Source organism: Epinephelus lanceolatus, chromosome 24, assembly GCF_041903045.1.
Source record: "Epinephelus lanceolatus isolate andai-2023 chromosome 24, ASM4190304v1, whole genome shotgun sequence".
Classification (NCBI taxonomy): domain Eukaryota; kingdom Metazoa; phylum Chordata; class Actinopteri; order Perciformes; family Serranidae; genus Epinephelus; species Epinephelus lanceolatus.
Window position 1 is genome coordinate 6658529 of NC_135757.1, and position 20490 is coordinate 6679018.

General features: G+C 41.8%; 1 protein-coding gene across 2 annotated transcripts in view; it reads right to left on the reverse strand.

Moving 5' to 3' along the window:
- nlgn4xa (neuroligin 4 X-linked a) overlaps positions 1–20490 on the reverse strand; it is a 151296-nt gene that overhangs the window by 110177 nt on the left and 20629 nt on the right. For both annotated transcript variants that reach the window (XM_033616120.2, XM_033616121.2), the window contains exon 2: positions 18123–18844. In XM_033616120.2, the coding sequence (XP_033472011.1) occupies positions 18123–18573 (451 nt within the window). In that variant the 5' untranslated portion in view covers positions 18574–18844. The remainder of the gene's footprint in view (positions 1–18122; positions 18845–20490) is intronic.

Consider the following 20490-nt stretch of genomic DNA (forward strand, 5'->3'; position numbering starts at 1 on the left):
GTACAGTACAAGATAAACCTGTGACTGTACAAAAGGTATTAATGACATAAGTAGTTTTGTGTTGCAAGAGGGCAACAACAACAACAAAAGGCAAAAAGGAAGCGCCATAATTGGGAAAAGCCTACAAGAGAACATTAGTGTGATTTCTACTGACAGACATCACACTAAACAAATAACCTCAAGAAAAACTGTGACAAAACTGCAGAAAATTATGCACGCATGAACCATGGGAATGGTTTTTAAATTACTAGAGAGCAGAACAACAAAGCCGAGGAAGAATAATAGAAGTTAGAGTAAAAGATGTACGCAACAGAAGATGAGTATGATTGCTGCTGATAGTAAACAGTCCTAAACTGTCTTAAAGAAAAAGGGGAAATCAATACATTTATGACAAATTGATATGGGAATAAAATTGTGCCAAAACAACCTCAGAAAAAAAAGGATTCTGTTCTAGAGAAAATGAGTCTGATTGCTAACACTAATAAAGAGAAGAAGTGTTTTCTTGATTTGTGTCACTGTCATATGATATTTCCAGGGCTACAGTGAAGGCTGATGGCATCCAATCACTGCATGTCACAAGACATATATAAATACATGCATTTTTTGATTTATAGATGATAACACAGGCACAGACACTCCATATCTATTTCGAGAAGACTCTGAAGTTTCTGAACCCCTCTGTCAGCTCTGCTAAAATTGTTTTGTCTTTTTCAAATTTGGGCTCTTATGTTTATTTTGTGAGTATTGCTGGTACTTTTTGTGGTTGGCTTTGGATGGTGGTGGTGTGTAGCTAGCTACCAGCTAGTCAGGTCAGGTCTTTCAAGGAATATGTAGAAGATAGCTTTACGATGAATAAGGACTGACACGTTAGTGGAAATGTGAGGTGCTGTCCTGTTCCTGCTGTGGATCACTGCTATACACTAGTGATGTCCAAATGAAGCTTCATGAACCACCAGTTGTATTTGCTGAACCCACTAGATGGCGCTCTTGGTGTAATGAAAAAGGCTCAAGGGATGGCAATGCAGTTTGGTTTCAACTAGTGATGGCCAAATGAAGCTTCATGAACCATTTTCTTTATTTTTTGGGTCCACTCTGGCACTCTTTGCTCAACAAAGGGTTGAAACCAAACTGCATTGCCATCCCTTGAGCCTTTGTCATTACACCAAGAGCGCCATCTAGTGGGTTCGGCAAATACAACTGGTGGTTCATGAAGCTTCATTTGGACGTCACTACTATACACTGTTCAGAGGTCACTGCAGAATGAAGTCGCTTCCGTGTTCAGAGGGATCAGCCATGTCAAGGTCTGGATGTGTGGACAGTTAAATCATTCCGCATCCAGACACCATGGATTACCAGAATGTAGTGATGTCCAAATGAAGCTTCATGAACCATCAGTTGTATTTCCTGAACCCACTAGATGGCGCTCTTGGTGTAATGAAAAAGGCTCAAGGGATGGCAACGCAGTTTGGTTTCAACTAGTGATGGCCAAATGAAGCTTCATGAACCATTGTCTTTATTTTTTGAAACCAAACTGCACTGCCATCCCTTGAGCCTTTTTCATTACACCAAGAGCGCCATCTAGTGGGTTCAGCAACTACACCAGGTGGTTCATGAAGCTTCATTTGGACATCACTACCAGAACCAACCAAGCATGAACAATTATAAAGCAGCTGCCAACAATGTAAGAAGACACAAAAAAGGACTAAATTACAGTGCCAAATTTAAGGCAGCTGATGGGATTACATTTAAATCAAGTTGTACTTTGCATAATCCCATGTGACAAATGATTGATTGATTGATTGATTGATTGATTGATTGATATCTCAACCTAGCAAACAGCATCAAAATGAAGTTGGTTATAATTCTTTCCTTAATAATGGCGATCTAACGAAAGCATTGAAAACGCTGTATACATTTCATATGATTACTTTTCTTTTCATCTTTATTACAGAGAGGTCTCTCTCTCTCTCAAGCTATGTGCGACCTCCTTAAAGGCAAACTCAGAGGACAAAAAAGCCCAAAGCATTAACTGCTGCTTGTTAAAACTGCTTTCTATGCAACCAGTAGTAATTACAGGACGCCTTGATGCACTCCAGTGCTTTGGTATCAACTCATACAGTGGCTTCTCTAATGACAGCTGAACCAAGGGAACACCAATTAGACAGAAACTAACCCAAACCCCCTAATCCTGGTGGAAACATAACACAGAAATAGCACCTGTAGCAGAAAACTAGCATCTAGGAAATCATCTTACAGTCAGCACTAGTCAATACATAAGTGCACTGGTTGGTCTTTTATCTTTGTATACATACACTGATCAGCCAAAACATTAAAACCACTGATAGGTGAAGTGAGTAACTTTGATCGTCTTGTTCCAGTGCATTGTTCTGCTGGGAAAAATGTTGGTTCTGGCATTCATGTGGATACCACCTGACATGTTCCACCCACTCAAACACCGTTGCAGACCAAGTACCCCCCTCATGGCAACAGTGCACCATGCCACACTGCAAACATTGCTCAGGAATGGCCCAAGGAATGTGACAGAGTCCTCAAAGTGTCAACCTGGCCTCCGAATTCCCCAGATCCCAATCTGAATGAGCATCTGTGGCACGTGCCATTAACCCACCTCACAACCTACTGAACTAAATGGATCTGCCGCCAACGCACTGGTGCCAGACAACACTCCCAGAGATCCTGTGTCAAGGGTCAAGTCCGATCCAAGGAGGCCCCACCTTGGATTAGGGGTACATCTGAGGTACCGGCACATCACAAGAATCCTTGAGCAGATTGGGACCTGGGACATTTAGCTTTTTGTCACACTCCACAGGCCATTTCTAAACAGTTTTTGTAAGAAAAATTCCAATTCGACTGAATGTGAGTTAAGCTGCTGGGCCTGATAACATCCCTGGCCATGTGCTGTGCCAATCAGCTCGTCGATGTCATCACTGACATTTATAAAATATCACTGTCACAGGAGAGTGCTCCCACCTGCTTCGAGACAGCCATCATCATCCTTGTAAAAAGTCTACAGCATCTTGTCTGAATGACTACCACCCTGCGGTACTCACCCCCGTCCCCCCACCCTTACCACCATTGCCTAGATTTAATTTTAAAAGCTGATGTCATGATGAAAAACAAGTCATTCGGTTGCCTAATTTACTGTATTAAAAATATTTTTCATTTATTTGTGTCAGAAATGCATACACAAAAAGAAAATACATGTTTTCTATTTCACTTAATTTCTTTGATTTGTTGATGTTTAAGTGTTTTAATTTGTTTGCACAGCATTGAAATGGACATTCTTGTTATATCTATTGCTGATCAGTGCAGTGATGTAAATTGGTTGACAGATTATTTTCTTACCTAAATAATTTTCATGGCAACAAAACCTTGGAAAATAACACAAATTCACAAAGTTGGTTAGTCGATTTTATTTCCCTCAACAGTGCAGGCAGACCGTGGCTGAGTTGAGCACAGATCCTGGCTGTAGGCTACACCAAATAAAGTGGAAGTGCTGACTTTACACCCTGCAAATTACATAATCACTTGATGTGTTTGGCATTGAGATGCAAGTAAATAAAACTGAACTGCAGTGGCTCAGAAAATACAGTCTTAGAGCCATTTTCTCTCTCTGTTCACCTCGGTTTACCTCGTTTTATTTTCACCCTATAAAGTGTTGCAAAGAGTATTTTAATTTAAGGAACAGCTCGCTCCAACACTGCACAGGAAGTTGAAAAATGTCTTTTGGTCTGGGAGCTTGGAATAAATCACGGCTGGCATGGAAACATTAAGCCGTTGGTAGTAACTGTAGTAAGCCATAAGAAGCGAGGAAGCTTTAACACTGCACTGGGTTTTACATTTGAGTGTTGAGCAGTAAAACAGAGCTAATGTGGGAGATGTCAACAATTATAAAATAGAGATGAGGCGGCGGTGGTCTTATCTTTCCCCCTGTGAAAGACCCCCGAGGAAACATCTTCACTCTACAGCTGCATGCCACCTCCCCAGCCAGTCTGCAGCCACTGCAGAGGCTCAGCTTTACTGCCTTAAAGGTATACTACGCGGAATTGATGCCTCATTGGTCGATGGGACAATATCAATAGTGCCACCATATTAGAGAAAGCAAGACTTGGCTGTTAACAAACAAGCAAGCAAACCAATGTAATGTTTTTATTTGTCAACCAATTGCAATGACTCCATTTTGTATACAAGGGTGTATGAAATATTGACACATCATCAATATTTGCTGATATTGGCTTGATAACTATCAGAATTGGCTAATATGCTTTTTCTTATTTTGCACAATGAATGAATATTACATACATTGAATATTTCATGTCTCCATCTGCTGGTGTGCCATCACTAGTGATGTCCAAATGAAGCTTCATGAACTACCAGTTGTATTTGCTGAACCCACTAGATGGCGCTCTTGGTGTAATGAAAAAGGCTCAAGGGATGGCAATGCAGTTTGGTTTCAACCCTTTGTTGAACAAAGAGTGCCAGAGTGGACACAAAAAAATAAAGACAATGGTTCATGAAGCTTCATTTGGCCATTACTAGTTACCAAATGGGGATGGGCAACACAAGCAAAAACACTATTTGAAAATCGTGGCAACTATTTGACAATTTTTCGAATAATTGCCCCCCGGAGCCACGCACACAGAGATCCATTCATCTTTAAAGGCCCGAACATACTCGGGCAGAACGGACTCCGCGGAGGTCCGCGCAGACTCAAAGCGGACGTCCACAAGCCCTGTGTGCACACACCGGTGACTGCCCGGCATGTATTTTTCACGTGGCGGGGATTTTTCACGGACATTTTTACAGGAAACTACAACGCGGAAGTGCGCTCGGCTATGTAAGCCCGAATGACTGCGGACATTCCTCAAGGAGTAGTAGTCTCTGCATGTTTCTCCTGTTTGTAGAAGAGCATCAAACTAGCTGGTAGCCCATCTCACACCGCTGTAGCAATTCTAGACTGCCCTCGTGCGGTTAGACGCTGAATTGCATGTCAAATATAGGGGGAGAAATAAGACGGCGAATAGTAATAGTTGCATTAAAAAAATCGATTTTTCAAAAATAAAACGACTATTCGAAATTCGAAAATCGTGACCCATCCCTAAAACCAAACTGCATTGCCATCCCTTGAGCCTTTTTCATTACACCAAGAGTGCCATCTAGTGGGTTCCGCAAATACAACTGGTGGTTCATGAAGCTTCATTTGGACATCACCATCCGCCACCGCCATCTTGCAGCAAAAAAACATCCTTTGTGGCCTTAAAAGCATTTTCCCCATTTCACTATTATCATTCATCAAAGACACAACTGTTAAACCATTTACAGGACACCCCAAACTTCAGACGATGTCACTTATTGCTCTCTCTATTCTAGATTTTGGATCCATGGAGGTGTTATATTTGTAAAACCTTTCCTTGAGCTGAGAAAAGTGATTTTAGAAATCTGTGACATCAGCACAATGTGAAGTCGAGTGGGAACTCACTAGACAAACACAACTGTTCCGTCTCTTAGTAAAAAGGTATTCAGTTTTCCCATGCTCCTGAAAGTGGCCGCCCTTGCTGTCGACTTCATGCTCTTTTGCTGTGGCCATGTCAGCAAACCTAGCAAGAAATGTCTGTTGCTAGGTAAGTGTTCATTTGTGTGTTTACCATTAGTTTCACCTGTGTAGTTCCTCCTTGGTGCATGTTTACAAACTGTATGATAAAGCGGCTGTTGTGAGGTGAATGAAAAAATGTAAAATAAACTTGCTTGATTACCCAGTATTGAAAAAGACAAGCTGTGGGCCATTTGAAATAGGTCCATGGGCCACGACTGGCCCCCGGGCCAGACTTTGGACAGACCTGATCTCAACCAAGAGCAGGTTTTCTTGAGGTGGGCTTTCTAAAATGAGTAGTGGTTAAAGTTACTATATTGTATTATGATAAAGGAGTTGATAAGCAGCCGGCATTTGCTAACTGTTGAGAAGTTGTCTACTTCCACATTAAATTATATTATATGGGAGACGCCTCCATGAGTATTTAACCACTGAAAATAAGCCAAATAAATGCTTGAGGAACGCAAGTTTTTACAATATCTCATGACAAGGAATTGTTTCACACAACGTAAGTAATTTAGTTCCTGTTCCTGACTGTAGCCTAAAGATTGATATTCTACTTAACTGGAGCCAAAACTGTTATCCTGCTACAGGTACATCATAAAGCCTTGAATATAAACCCGAGTCACTGCAATCGGTAAAGAAATACAACTTTTTACCCAGAAAAAACGCAGCTCTGCCAAGCCAGTCGTGCCCTCTACAATATGACTGCACCACTGACATATCACTGCAATGGGCTGACAGTCTGTCATTACGTTTATATGACATTAGAGAAAATCACTTTATTGTGTTAGTGCGATTAAACCTGGACTTTTAAAATGCACGTAAACATGTCAGTCTGACTGAAATTGTACCAAATCCAATTTCTCAAACTTGGTGTAATACACCCAGATAATGCCATTGGGAGTTGAGTTACTTCTGCATGTGTACAGTCAGTCACACCCAAACTGGCTGAGGCATGCTCCACAATTTATGCCCCACGCTTTGACCCAGAAGTCGAATAGCATTTAATGCATAACAGAATAAGAAGCCAGTAACAACATGGCGAAAACTTCATTCACAGCCGTGCATTTTTGGACGGACGAGGAGACACAGTTCATGCTGTGTCAGTTGAAAGAGTGAAATATTTAAAAATACATAGATGGGAGGAAAAACGGATTGTTCGGTGTGTGATGTAATAGGTCAACAAGAAAAAGGTCCGACATTAACAAGCTGAAAGGAGTTGTTGGTGAAGATTCTCAGTCATCCAGGTCATGGTGATCGTAAGTGCTAATATTGTAGGCAACTGGACTTGCTTGCGTTTCTTGAAGACGTTTTGCCTCTTCTTCAGAAGCTTCTTCAATTCTTCTTCTGAAGAAGCTTCTTGGATGAGAGGCGAAACATCTTCAAGAAACGCAAGCCAGTGGTCTACGATATTAGGCCCGTTTCCACTGAAGAACTTCCTGGTACTATCTGGGGGGCAGGAACTACTACAGGAACGTCCTCTCGCTCGGCCCTCTCAACCGCCGTGTCTCCACTGAGAGAGCGGAGTCGAATGAAGGTTCCTGTAAAGTTACGGGCTCTGGATGTGACGTAATCGTTGCGCGACCATTTTGACCGGGGCGACGTAGGGACGCCGTTAGCTGATAGCGGTAATAACTCACTAAATAGCCGGTGAAAAAAATATTTTTTCCAGTGGATGTCTTAGTTACAACATGATTGAGCTAACTGGAGTAGTTTCATGTCGTATCCGACAACGGGAGGCTTTTAACAGATGACGTCCTGATGTTAGCTTTGCTGCTGCTGTTAGCTGTCCCTGTCAGCTGATGCTTTCTAGACATCGTGATTTCCCAAAACTGAATAAATACCACACATAGCAACACAAAACTGCTTTGCTAGCTCAATCATGTTGTAACTAAGATATCCGCTGGAAAAAATATTTTTTTCACGGGCCATTTAGTGAGTTTTTTTTACATGGTGGCGGAAGCTATATGAACGAGCTAACCCTCGTCTGCTGAGTTTTAAAAATGCCGGCTATTTTGTTGCTTTCTGTTGACGTCACATCCCGCCTTGAGTATATCCAATCAGCACCAAGTAATCCCCAAGCCCCAGCCAGGAGTCTTTCGGGGCCGTTCTGAGTACCTACTCCGAGGCAGGGACTTGTTTAGCCTCTGTAAAAGTTCCGGAACTCTGTCCTTCGGGGTGGTTCCTGCGGTGGAGACACGCACCAACGGCCCCGGCCCCGTGAAATGACCCCTAAGTTTCTGTGGTGGAAACGGAACGGGCCTATTAGCACTTACGAAGCTGAAAGGAGGCATATCGCAAGTGATGTCCAAATGAAGCTTCATGAACCACCAGTTGTTCAGCAAATACAGCTAGTGCTTCATGAAGCTTCATTTGGACATCACTACATATGACCACCTATCGTAGAGGAGTCGGATATACTTCGGTCAATGAATCAATTCCCTTCCCATGCCTGTATACCGGGACATGGACAGTAGTCCAATTAAATGGCCTAGTTGAATGACAACTATAGCTCCACTAAACTGTGCATGTAAATGTACTGAACGTGGCATCTATGTACATATGTCCAGGGTAAACATGCTCTGCAGAGAAAGTGAAAGTAAAAGCCAACCCCAGGTTTACTCTCGTTGGCATTTTGCCTCGTTATATTTGCTTCTTGTTCTGTGCCGTGTCTCTTGGACGCCTGCTGCTTACAGCCTGGCACCTGGTTGCTACCTTGCTACCTACCTCACCTGAGCACTGTGGGGATGCACGCCCTTAAACATCCTGAACACAGGAAATAATGAATTACAGGTAGAGGGCAGAGTCTCTGCAGATAAATACACTGCTGCACAGTGCAACACTACTCACACTCCTCTACTTCCAGGCTTCATTTATACTGTCATAGCCTCTTTCTCTCTTCATGCACACAAATGAAAAGAACTCTTGGGCATTTCAGCTGCGGGCAGCCAGCGCCTTGTCTGCTCGGCCGGTGAAATCACCAGGACAATACCGTCATTTGAGCATGCTCAGTGCGGGCCGTAGTGGATTTTCTCTTTCAACTTCAAATCAGATGACAAAGAATAGGCATCGCTTAATCTGTCAACCCACTTGAGGTGCAGTAAAACTATAAATCCCTCCCTGATCCTCGGCTGGCAGGATATTTTGACATTACACCGGATTTCTGAAAAGGCCAACTCGGGGGATATAAAGATGATGGGCAGCGAGGGGAGCTCTAACTGGGATAGACATGTCACTCCCCGCTGAGCTCAGACTGTAGAGATACATTATTATGACTCTCTCCACTCCGCACATTTTTGTCTTGTTATTTGCCAAAATTGGAAGTAATGTGATAGAAAAATGGAATGTGATGCATTATCTACATCTACAAAGTACCGTTTGGTCCTTCTGCCGAGCCAGAGCTGCAGAGCGAGCCTCATATTTTCCTTTTTCTGTTTGTAAACACTTCATCGCTCCACTTCGGGTGATTTTCAAGTGCAGTCTAAGGCCACCGCGGTGTGTTTTCCTACAGGTTCACCTCACCTCCAAACACACACACACACACACACACACACCAGCTCCCATTGCTTTCAAAAAGCCATTAAAAATAGCTTAGAGACATAGTGCTTCCTGGACTAATGTAGTGCGTCATGTTTCACAGTGCCTGCTCTGATGAAAACCTTTCCAAACCCTGTTGGGTAAATGGATATAGTAACAGTGATCGTGCTGAACAGCAGTATATTCTGAAAGTTGATGGCATTTTGGAAACACTGTATGATGTTTTCATGCGACAACAGCAGTAAATCTGAGACGGGCAATTTTCTATTAACTATCGGTAGAAAGTCATTTGTTAAACTACTTGCTACATTGCACATGATTGCCAGTTAATAACGATATATCCATATCCTAAAACTACAATTACCACCTCATAGTTGCATCCCTCTGCGAACCAGTCAAGTTGCACTTTACATCCATGTCTTTTCAAACTCTTATGTAGCCATGGCAGTTGACATTGCTGCAAAGACAACCCAGTCTCACTCTGAAGTCATCGATATCCTGTGCTTGGTCAGTGACTTCCAGCGTCAGACACAAACAAAAAAACCTATCCTTTAATGCTGGCATGACAGGCAGCCAGTCACTGTTGTAGTTTAGTGGCAGCCGGCAGCGTCAGGGGGACAAGAATGAAAGTTAAGGCGGTGAAAAGGTGAGTAGGGTGGGCAGGAAGGGTGGTGAATGGGAATGTGCTTTTGTTGTCCAATAAAAACATCAGTTCACTATGTTGTATCGACATAGTGCATTTATTTTAAAAGACTGTATGTAAATGGTCAATTTCCTGTGAAAACAGAGGCGTATTTTGAAAGAAGACTGCATGTAACACGCAGACAGACTTGACAAGGCGTCCCAGAACGTCAACAACCAATGCACCCAGGGTACCTTGGACTTTATATCTGGACATGGAAAGTCCATGACCAAATGTCAATATGTAACGAGGTTGCAGTGAGAATGTGTTGGCAAAGAAGCTAATCTTCCCCCAGAAGCACAGAAGATCTGTACAATCAGCACAGTTTCAAGGTGGATACCCAAGATTATGGTGTCACCAATTCCGTATCTGACCAAATGTCTCTTCTGTTCCTGAGTTATGACGTTGAGTAATGGCCAGAAAATTGTTCCTGCAGCTGCATTATGATAAGTTTATTTCGGTTCAGTTGCATAGCAAGAAACATTTACAAAATCAATAGATAAATTTTACAATGGCCGAAAAGGTGTAGGCTGAAGCCAAAGTTTATTGTGCCTACCCTTTTTACATTTCAGTTAAATGTCAAAACAAAAAACGATTGCAACAACAAAACATGACATAACAGAAAACAACATGTAGTTAGACATGACAAAACAAGAGAACAAAACAAAATCAAAAATCCAAAAGTACATTTATATTGCTTATTGTTGTAGCTTTCCTTTGTCAACATATAACTTATGGTAATGATAATAATGATTTATATTTGTCTATAACCTTGGATTTATACATTTTTTTAAATTGACAGATTGATTTGCATATTTTTAGTTCATTGTCCAAGCTGTTCCACAGGGACACCCCTTTAACAGGTAGCCTATTTTTGATGTGAGTTCTTGTCTTGGTTTTGAACATACATATACTTCTTAGACTATATCGACTCTCTCTAGGCCCGAAATGTTCCTGGATGCTGTGTGGAAGTAGATTATTATTCGCTTTATACATTATAATTAATGTGTTTAAGTCAATGAGATCTTCTAGTTTTAAAGTGTGTAAATTAATAAACAGTGGATTTGTTGGTTCATAGTAGTATTTTTGATGTACAATTCTTATGGCCTTTTTCTGTAACAGGATAATTGGATGTATTTTAGTTTTATGTGTGTTCCCCCATACTTCCACACAGTAATTAATGTATGGAAGCACGAGGGAGCAATACAAAATATAGAGAGTTTTTGTTTAAAAATTTTTTCATTTTGTACATTATGGCAATAACTTTTTGATATTTTTGTTTGCAAGATATTTATATGTGGTTTCCAGTTGAGTTTACTATCAATTATGATGCCCAAAAATTTGTTTTCATACACACATTCGACTTCAACATTATTGACCTTGATTCTATTGCCAAAGATGTATTTTGTTTTACTTAGATTCAATGACAGTTTATTAGTATCAAACCATTTTTTAAGTGTTTTTAATTCATGTTCTACTGATGTCACAGTGAAGTTAACCTTCGACCTTCAAGATATATAATCTCTTTATCATTTTATTCTATTGGACATTAGTGTGAATTTGTTTCATAATTATGTATGAATTCTGGGGTCATGACCAAAAGCATATAAATGACCTTTGACCATCACAACTAATCAATTTATTGTTGATTTAAAGTGGACGTTTGTGCCAAATTTGAAGAAATTCCCATAAGGTGTTCTTGAGGTATCATGTTCACGAGAATGAAACAGACGCAAGGTTATAGGGACCTTGACATTTGACCACCAAAATCTAATCAGGTCATTGTTCGGTTCAAGTTGGCCAAATTTCTGAGAAATCCTCCAAAGGCATTCTTGAGATATCACGTTCACGAGAATGGGACGAATGGACTGACAGACAACCTGAGAACATAATGCTTCCGACCACAGCTATCACCTGTCCAAAGGCATAAATAAACATGATTAATGGTGTATGAACTACATTCAATGGGCCAAAGACACTCAAACAGACGTACTTGATCCCCATACCATGGCTTTAAAGTATAATAGTCTCGCTTATTTGTAGGGATGCAAGATAATACTGGTACATCATTACTATCGGCCAACATCATCATCAAAAAATCCAATATTGTGCATTTCTACTTAGTTGTGTTTATCACTACAGCAGTGTTTCAGTGTTTATACCTAATAAGGAGTTCCTTAGATTGTTTGTCAGGCAACCTGTTCCTCCTCAGACTCAGCACAGAACTTCCAGGCTGAAGAGCCACTCCACGGACGCACTAGACGGCGTCGCCTTTGTCAGCGCATTTGATCTTTTCTTTCCACCCGTTGTGAGGATAACTGAAGAACTGAATGAATGCAAGTAACGGCATAAGACGCTGGTAGTTAGAGGAGATGAGAGATCCTTCAAGATTAGTATGTTGGCACAGAACCTAACAGCTCAACATTGACAACAACCTGAATGCAAAGACCTGCTGTGGATAAGTGAGGTAGCAAGACATTGTGCCAATACTTGAAAATCTACTTAAGTCCAACATAACATTCTGAGCACCATTCCAGGTGGCAGATCATCAAGAGAAACACACGTCCGATCTTCTACTTCTGTTAATTATTGTAGTTTGGCTTGCAGCGTCGGGGTCACTGGGGAATTTTGTCAGGTCTGAGGCCAAGAATGTTTTGAGTGTAGCCCTGAATATAATTTGAAATGTACACGAAGCTCGACAACATCAGTTAATCTGAAGAGTAAACAACAGTTCTACAAGGACACATTTCAGTGCTTCATAATTAATATGTAAATAAGGTGCCACAGTGCATAAAAAATTGAGGGTCCAGGCTCAACCCTGAATATCTTCAAATCCAAGCAATGCCCCTGGCTGGCAGTACAGAACCACCATGCAACTCCTAGCCTGAAGATTGGCTAAGGAACCCAAGGAGACGCTGGAGATTTTGGGTGACATCAGTAGGAAGTACAACAGCTGCAGAGCCAGTGTTAAGAGATTGCGGACTAATAAAACGGGAGTCAGAGAGAATATTGAGTTATGTGTCAGCATATTGCCACAATACATGCACCTTTTCCGGCTGCAACATGCACCAAGGACAGTAAGAAGATGGATGCTGGTGGCACAGGAGACATTGGGGCTATTTCACGGCAACAATTTGGGGAATGCTGATCGAGTCATATGGTGAGGACATCTGGGGGGGCTCAAGCACTGCATCACAGGATACATCGCCTTCAGTGTGAACAAAGCCCGAGATCACCAGTGATATCACGGCCCTCCAGGGCAGGAGAGAGTGAGGAGCTTGAACAAATTCAGAGAGCTTGAGGGTAAGGTCAAGAAGGCAAAGACATCTACAGTAGATTTATGGAGGGCAGACAGCAGCAGAAGAATAACAGGGAAGTGTGGAGAGGCAGGAGGGGCATCGATGTACCTACCAGACCCACTTCTCAACCAGGCTGTTCTCATGCACGGTTCATACCTTTCTCTACAAAAAGTAATCGAACAAAATCCGTACGTATACTATGTAAACATGAGCCATTAATTCGTGTATAACCTACGTATTTTGAAACGTGACCAATGCGCCAATGGTTGTAAAGAGTGAAGAGAGTAGTGGTCACAGAAGGGGAGAGGTTAGGGTGCTGAATGGGTCACAAGCCAAGTAACTTTCCCCGGGACACCAGTGTTTGGAACCACGTGAACTTTGAGTCATTGTACTGTTCGTCCTCACGATGTTTCTTTTCCTAAACCTAAGCTCCGTAATGTCATTTCTGGAGGCTCATTTGTAGGATATCATACAAACTGTTGTGAGAGGAAACGTCTCAACTAATCCTGCAACAACCCTACACCTCCACATCCCATGTAATTAAAACCTTTACAAGACCTTTTAAAGCGTCCATGCAATATCTGAAACTGATGTGCTGAGCAAATAACACAGGGTCCGTTCATATCTCTATCATGTTGATTAAAGCATTACTTCTCCTATAACTTCTTCGCAATTAAGTATTAGCATCAATTTACAGCACAGTGTGGTGCAGCTATCCCCTGTTATGATGCCCATGGAAAACCCTATTACTGGCTAATACTATTCTGGTCATTGTAGAAGAACTACAATTACCGCCTTGTGGTTGTATGCCTCTGTGAACCAGTCAAGTTACAGTTACAGTTTCCATCCATGTCTGTTCGGACTGATATGTAGCCATGACATGTAACAATGCTTCCTATATGGATGTTGCTGCAAAGCTACAAATTCTAAATCATGGATCTTCAACCTGACAGCATAGGAGATCCATACAGTCAGCACAGTTTCAAGGTGGGCACCCAAGATTAGTGTCACCAATTCAGTATCTGACCATCTGAAATATGATGTAGAACAAATGATGTCATTGCTTCATCAATTTATCCAACAAGATATTTTGACATTTGAGCCAAATTTGATGAAATTCCCTGAAGATATCACATTCACAAGAACGACACTGAGACAAGGTCACTGTGACCTTTGACCACCAATATCTAATCAGGTCACCCAGTACAAGTGGTCATTTGAGCCAAATTTGAAGAAATTCCCTCAAGGTGTTCTTAAGGTATTGTATTCGCAAGAATGAGATGGACACAAGGTCACAGTGGCCTTGACTTCTGAACCTTTGACCACCGAAATCTAACTGGTTCATTGTTGAGTCCAAGTGGACACTTGAGCCAAATTTGAAGAAATTCCCTCAAGGTGTTCTTAAGGTATCTTATTCAGAAGAATGAGATGGACACAAGGTCACAGTGGCCTTGACTTCTGACCCTTTCTCCACCAAAATCTAATTGGTTCATCATTAAGTACAAGTGGAAATTTGTGCCAAATTTGAAGAAGTTCTCTCAAGGTGTTCTTAAGGTATTGTATTCGCAAGAATGAGATGGACACAAGGTCACAGTGGCCTTGACTTCTGACCCTTTGACCACCAAAATCTAATTGGTTCATTGTTGAGTGGATGTGGACGTTTGAGCCAAATTTGAAGAAGTTCTCTCAAGGTGTTCTTAAGGTATCGAATTCACAAGAATGAGATGGACACAAGGTCACAGTGGCCTTGTCTTTTGACCCTTTCTCCACCAAAATCTAATTGGTTCATCGCTGAGTCCAAGTGGACATTTGAGCCAAATTTGAAGAAGACAGTGACCTTGACCTTTGATCACCAATATGTAATCAATTCATCCGTGATCCCGAGTTGACTTTTTGTCAAATGTGAAGAAATTCCCTTGAAGAGATTTTGAGATATCACATTCACGATAATGGGATGGGAAGACAGACGGATGGACAAATCGAGAACATAATGCTTCGGCTGACGCTGCTGTGGAGGCATAAAACAGGCACCGCGACAATTTGTATTATTCATACAGGACTCTTGTTGTGCTCAGTCCCTACTGGAGCACAATAACTTCTTTTTTTGTTTGTTTGTTTGTTTGGAGATACTGAAAAATTTGACAAAAGCCACCAAATGTGCACTGACACAGGATTGTGAGATTATCCCTCTCCTGCACTTTTTAATCTACCGTGTACTCAAGAGCTCAGACTAAATTTAGCACGGAGCTGTCAAAGATCTCAGCCAGACACACACGTTAATGTGCTCCACTATCCTTCCAGAGGCCGTCCACGCCGCCCTGCTGCTTCCTAAAACAGCCCGGGCAGCCTGCTCCCCCTGACCTCTAACCACTCCAGGTTATGTTCGACACACTGTGCTTTTTACAGGACACATTTAGAGGCTTGTACGTGGCGGCTGCTACAGGATCTGGGTGGGTAAAGTGCTCCCCACACCTACTCCAAGTCAATTGCTCACTCAGACAGGGGAGTGCAGAAAACAAGCCATTATGGAGGAGCCTTCAGCGTGATAGCAATACAGAACCATTCTGTGCTTCTTTTTATTTAAATCACATCACTCTTGCTTAACAGCGCTCTTATCAGTCATAGTACAGAGCAGCATGGACTGACAGAGCTCCCAGTACTTTGACAAGGCTCTGCATTTCCTCTCTTTCAGACAAGCCTTCACTGATTAGACTGCAGTCAAAATCAAGTGATATTTGAAGGATTCAGGTAATTAGTGTACAAGGGAACAAGTTTAATTTCCCCATTTTGTTAATCACAAGAGGTTATGACACAGCTCTCCATATAAAAGAAAGGAATAATGCATCATAAAAAAGCAGGCATAGCCCAACATTTTACAAGCATTTCCATTTGAGAGGAAAGCTACTTCATCCAATTAAAAATAGCAAATCAAAGGAGTTCAATCACGTCAAAGTATTTTTTTTTTTTTGGTTTGTTTTCCTGTCATTATTAAAAGGAAGAATGACAGCTGTTTGGGGAAATGTCAGAAACGGTCCCTTTTCTCTCAGCCTCGAGATGGGTGTGTTAGTCTAAGTGTGTGATTGACAGCTGGCAGGCTAATCTCGGGAAACAAGTTCTCCACATATGCCGATGGAAAACTGAAAAGTTATTGTACAGACAGGAGTCACTGCAATTAACCCAAAAATATAAAATACATAACTCCCATTCGGCTTCAGATTCTCAGCGGACGACACAGGCCGATATGTATAGAGAACACAATTAAATTTCAACTGGATTTCAACAGAGGAGTGAAAGTATTTAACTTGGGAGAATGGTGAAATTCGTGCGCCATATCAACTATAAACATAAACCATGAATAACACTGGATCAGGTTTTGCACCTTGTCCACTTTGGTGTCAGGATCGGCTGTAGAATTTTTACATTACAATAGTGTAATGTGGTTTTACTACCACTAGATGGCACATAAAAGTGTCCACAAATGAGGACAACAGGTCTAAGTTAAGCAGAATGAAGTATAAGGTGCAACAATTCTAAAATGTAAGGTCATCATATGAGGCGGCAGGGTCATAGGCGGATAATTTCCAAATATATAAACGCAATCACTGTTTTGAGGATGTAGAACCTTTGGATCCGTGGGGCAAAACTGTCAATCCCCTTGGTTGCTGTCACACTCTTTTGCATTATGTATGTATGCTGTTGCCTGTAAGTGCCCATCTGCTACGGAGCACACAGCAGACTACACATTGCAGCTTCATTATATTTTGCCGGGGGCCCCAGAAACAAACCAGTGTTCCTATTCTGAAACACTATACTGCTAAGAAATATCATGAATTCTCAAATAGTTGCCGTCACTGACCTCAGCTGCAGAAAGACCCAGCTCTTTATTTCAACAGGTCTACACCGAAGACAGGGCTTTGTTTGTAACTTTTCCACTTTAAATGTATATGCTTTATCTTTTTAGGGCCCGAAAAACCAACCAGTGTGGGGACCATATTGAAACTGAATATAAGCGCAGTTTTAAGGGGCTGGGGATGCTTGAGAACTCATGAAACTTGGCACATGCACCAGAGGAGGCAAAAATTAATATCTGATATGGATCTCATGTTGGGTGTGGAAAATTTGCTCAGTAGCGCCCCCTAACAGTTTTTGAAGTCAGTGCACCACCTTCAAATATGATATACACCAACAACATGTATCATGTCCAAACTTTAAAAAAGGTCTCTTATAGCCAGTATGGGAAGTCCTACATTTTGAGATTACTGTGCAATTTCGGGCATTTTCCGCCATTTACAGGGGTCATACTTTAACAAACTCCTCCTGGAGATATTGCCTGATTGACTGATTGAAACTTCCTCTGTGCCATCTACAAACGTTCGAGATAAAAACTGTTAAAAGCTTGGGTTTTCGTCAACACCATTGCCATGGTGGGGCATAACATTTCCTTGTTTTGCCACGAAACAGGAAGTAGATTGAAACTTAAGTGTACAAGGTCCAATCTGCCTCACATTTCAAGAGTCCTAGCTTGCCAATATTTAGTTTTCGTTATAGCACCTCCTACTTGAAACAGAAAAATCCATGTTTTATACTTTGATGTACTCCTTGTAAGTTGACTAGATCCACCTCAAGACAAAAGTCCAGGCCTGAAGACGTCTACATGCCAATATTGACCCAAGGTCATAGCGCCATCAACCGACAACAGGAAGTCAGCCTTAGGTGACAAGGATCATCTGATTTACATGGAATTTACATGGTGTGGTCTACACATGATATACAGCAACATGGGGTATAATTAGTCCTTTTTCTCGAAGTAACAAGTAGTATACTACTTCTTGTGAGTAGAAAATCATTTAGATTTTCAGTGAAGTACTAACTAACTTTAAGTTTAGTGTAGACCTGCTCGAGAAAGTGTGAAATACAACAGGAAACAACACAAAGACATACAGGAAGCGGTAAAAGACACAAGGAAATCAAGAGACACAGTCAGTAGACCTACCGTCCTCTGTGGGGACATAGATGTTCAGGTAAAGGCAGTCCTCGCTCTGCTCCTGCACATAGGTTACCACTGTATCCAAGTTGGCGGTGAACCAGACAGGGAGCATATCATTGAGCAAAAAGCGGTCCTCTAAGAACTGAGGACAAACCGGAGCAAACTGAGTAGCATTCCTGATGCCCGGCCAGGACATGGGTGGCTCTGGTGGCTGGAACCTCCGCTCCCCCGTTGGGGCTAGCGCGTACGGGATCCCCAAGTATTGTTCCACTGGTCCCAGGATCTCATTGGGTAACGTAACCTTCACTCCCCGCAATTTTCCGTAATTTGTGGTGACCACAGGGTGCTGCTGGGTCTGAACAGCAGCCACACAGATGGACGCCAGGCCCATCCACAGAAAAAGGTTGGCCTTGGCTGCGGAGCGACACATCAATGAAGGGCCTCCCGGCGCTGACATGCTCCTGCTGTGCTGGGCCTGAGCCTGGCAGGTCTTGGTTATGATCCGCCCTTGGGTCCTCGGTGCCCCCCCCTGCCCCTCCACCGAGATACTTCCTGCTGCTCCTCAGACTGCAAGATGAGCAAAGGAGCCCCAGCCAAATAAAGCAGCTTTCTCAGAGCTCCCCATCCCGAGAGTCTGCATGGAGATTGATGGCTGCTGTACGACTCCCCTGTCCAGAACAGGAGAGAGCCTGGGATGCTCTACCTGGGCTCCAGCTTGATGGGATATCCTAAAAGAAAAAGAAAAACAGTTGATCAGCAATAGCATCATCACTAATTATGTTAATTCTTGTCTTTATACAGTCGCAGAAAATGTCACAGACAGTACTTCCATGGACAGGATCATGAGACAGTGGGTCCCTGGGCAAGAGACAAGGACATTATGTTGCTTTTATGTCTCTTTGTAGCCATTCTACATCCATTTTTTTGCATTTCTTTGTCATTATTTTGTGTCTCCTTGTGGTTGTTTAGTGTCTTTTTGTCATAGTTTGGGTCTCTCTGAGGTAATTTTGTGTCTCTTGAGGTAGATTTGTGTCTTTTTTTATCATTTTGTGTCACTTTATAGTCATTTTGTGTCTCTTTTTGGTTGTTTTGCCAATTTTTATAATTATTATGTGTCTCTTTGTGGTAATTTTGACCACGGGAAGGAAAGAGGGGCCCCCTGACACTTTGGGCCCCTGGGCCTGTGCCCAGTAGGCTGGGTCAGTAAGCCAGCCATGACTACTTCTCACATCAGCAGTGATTAGAATCAGACTAAGGGATCAGTCAAACCAAAAATACTTTGGTTTGGCTAACAGTGGTTCCAAGAATCATAATGTTGGTCATTCTCAGTCCACCACTTGAATTCAAGGTGAAATATCTTTTCTCTTGTCTCATTTTTTCATGGTCCCCAAAGGATAAATCCTGTTAACTTTGGTGATCCCCTGACTTTTCATCTAGCACTACTACCACAAGGTTTGGGGTTTTCTGTAAAACGTCAGCTATTGCATGAATGAAGTACCTTTAAGTGATGACCAAATGAAGCCTCATGAACCATTCGTCTTTATCTTCTGAGCCAAGTAGATGGCGCTCTTGGTTCAAAGAAAAAAGTTAAACGATTGGCAATTCAGTTTGCTCTGAAATCTGTAATGGAGAGCACCATCTAGAAGGCTCATAAAATCAAGAAAATGATTCTCGAGGCTTCATTTGGCCATCATTACTTTCAAGGTCCTCAGAGGATGACTGTAGTGACTTCTTTAGCAGAGCTGCCAGCAGACATTTAAATTCTGATAAGTCACAGTAGACACACAATTAACATGGAAACACCATATTGAACTGTCTAAGACTTTGAAGTCAACTGGTATCAACAGAGTACTTTCAATGATTTAATCATTCCTGTATTTTATCTTTTTATTCCAGCTTAATATATCCTGATAAAACGAATTGCAACACTGCTTGGGCTGCTACATGTTTCTCAAAAAGAATTTTCTCTAATTAAAAAGACATTTGTGAGAGTGATAAGCTTTGCTAAAAGATGTGACTCATCTGCTCTTCTCTTTAGAAAATATCAGCTTCTATCAGCTTTCAGTGTGAGCGTATACCAGACTTGTGTATTCATGTACGAATATGTACACCAAACTCATTACTTGCCTAACATTTTCCAGGAATTTTTTAAAGTCTTCCTTAGTTTTTCACATCTACATATCACACGCTATGTATCCTCCTGCGCCTGCTGTTGACATTTTGGGATGCCACAACCAATGTGGGAACGTAATCAAAAGCACATGGTTAAGTTTAGGCTACAAAAACATGGGGTTATGTTTGAAAAATAAATCATGGTTTGGGTCTACATTGGAAGCGGACACCAGGCTCCCAAGTGAAAGTCCGGGGTTTCTTG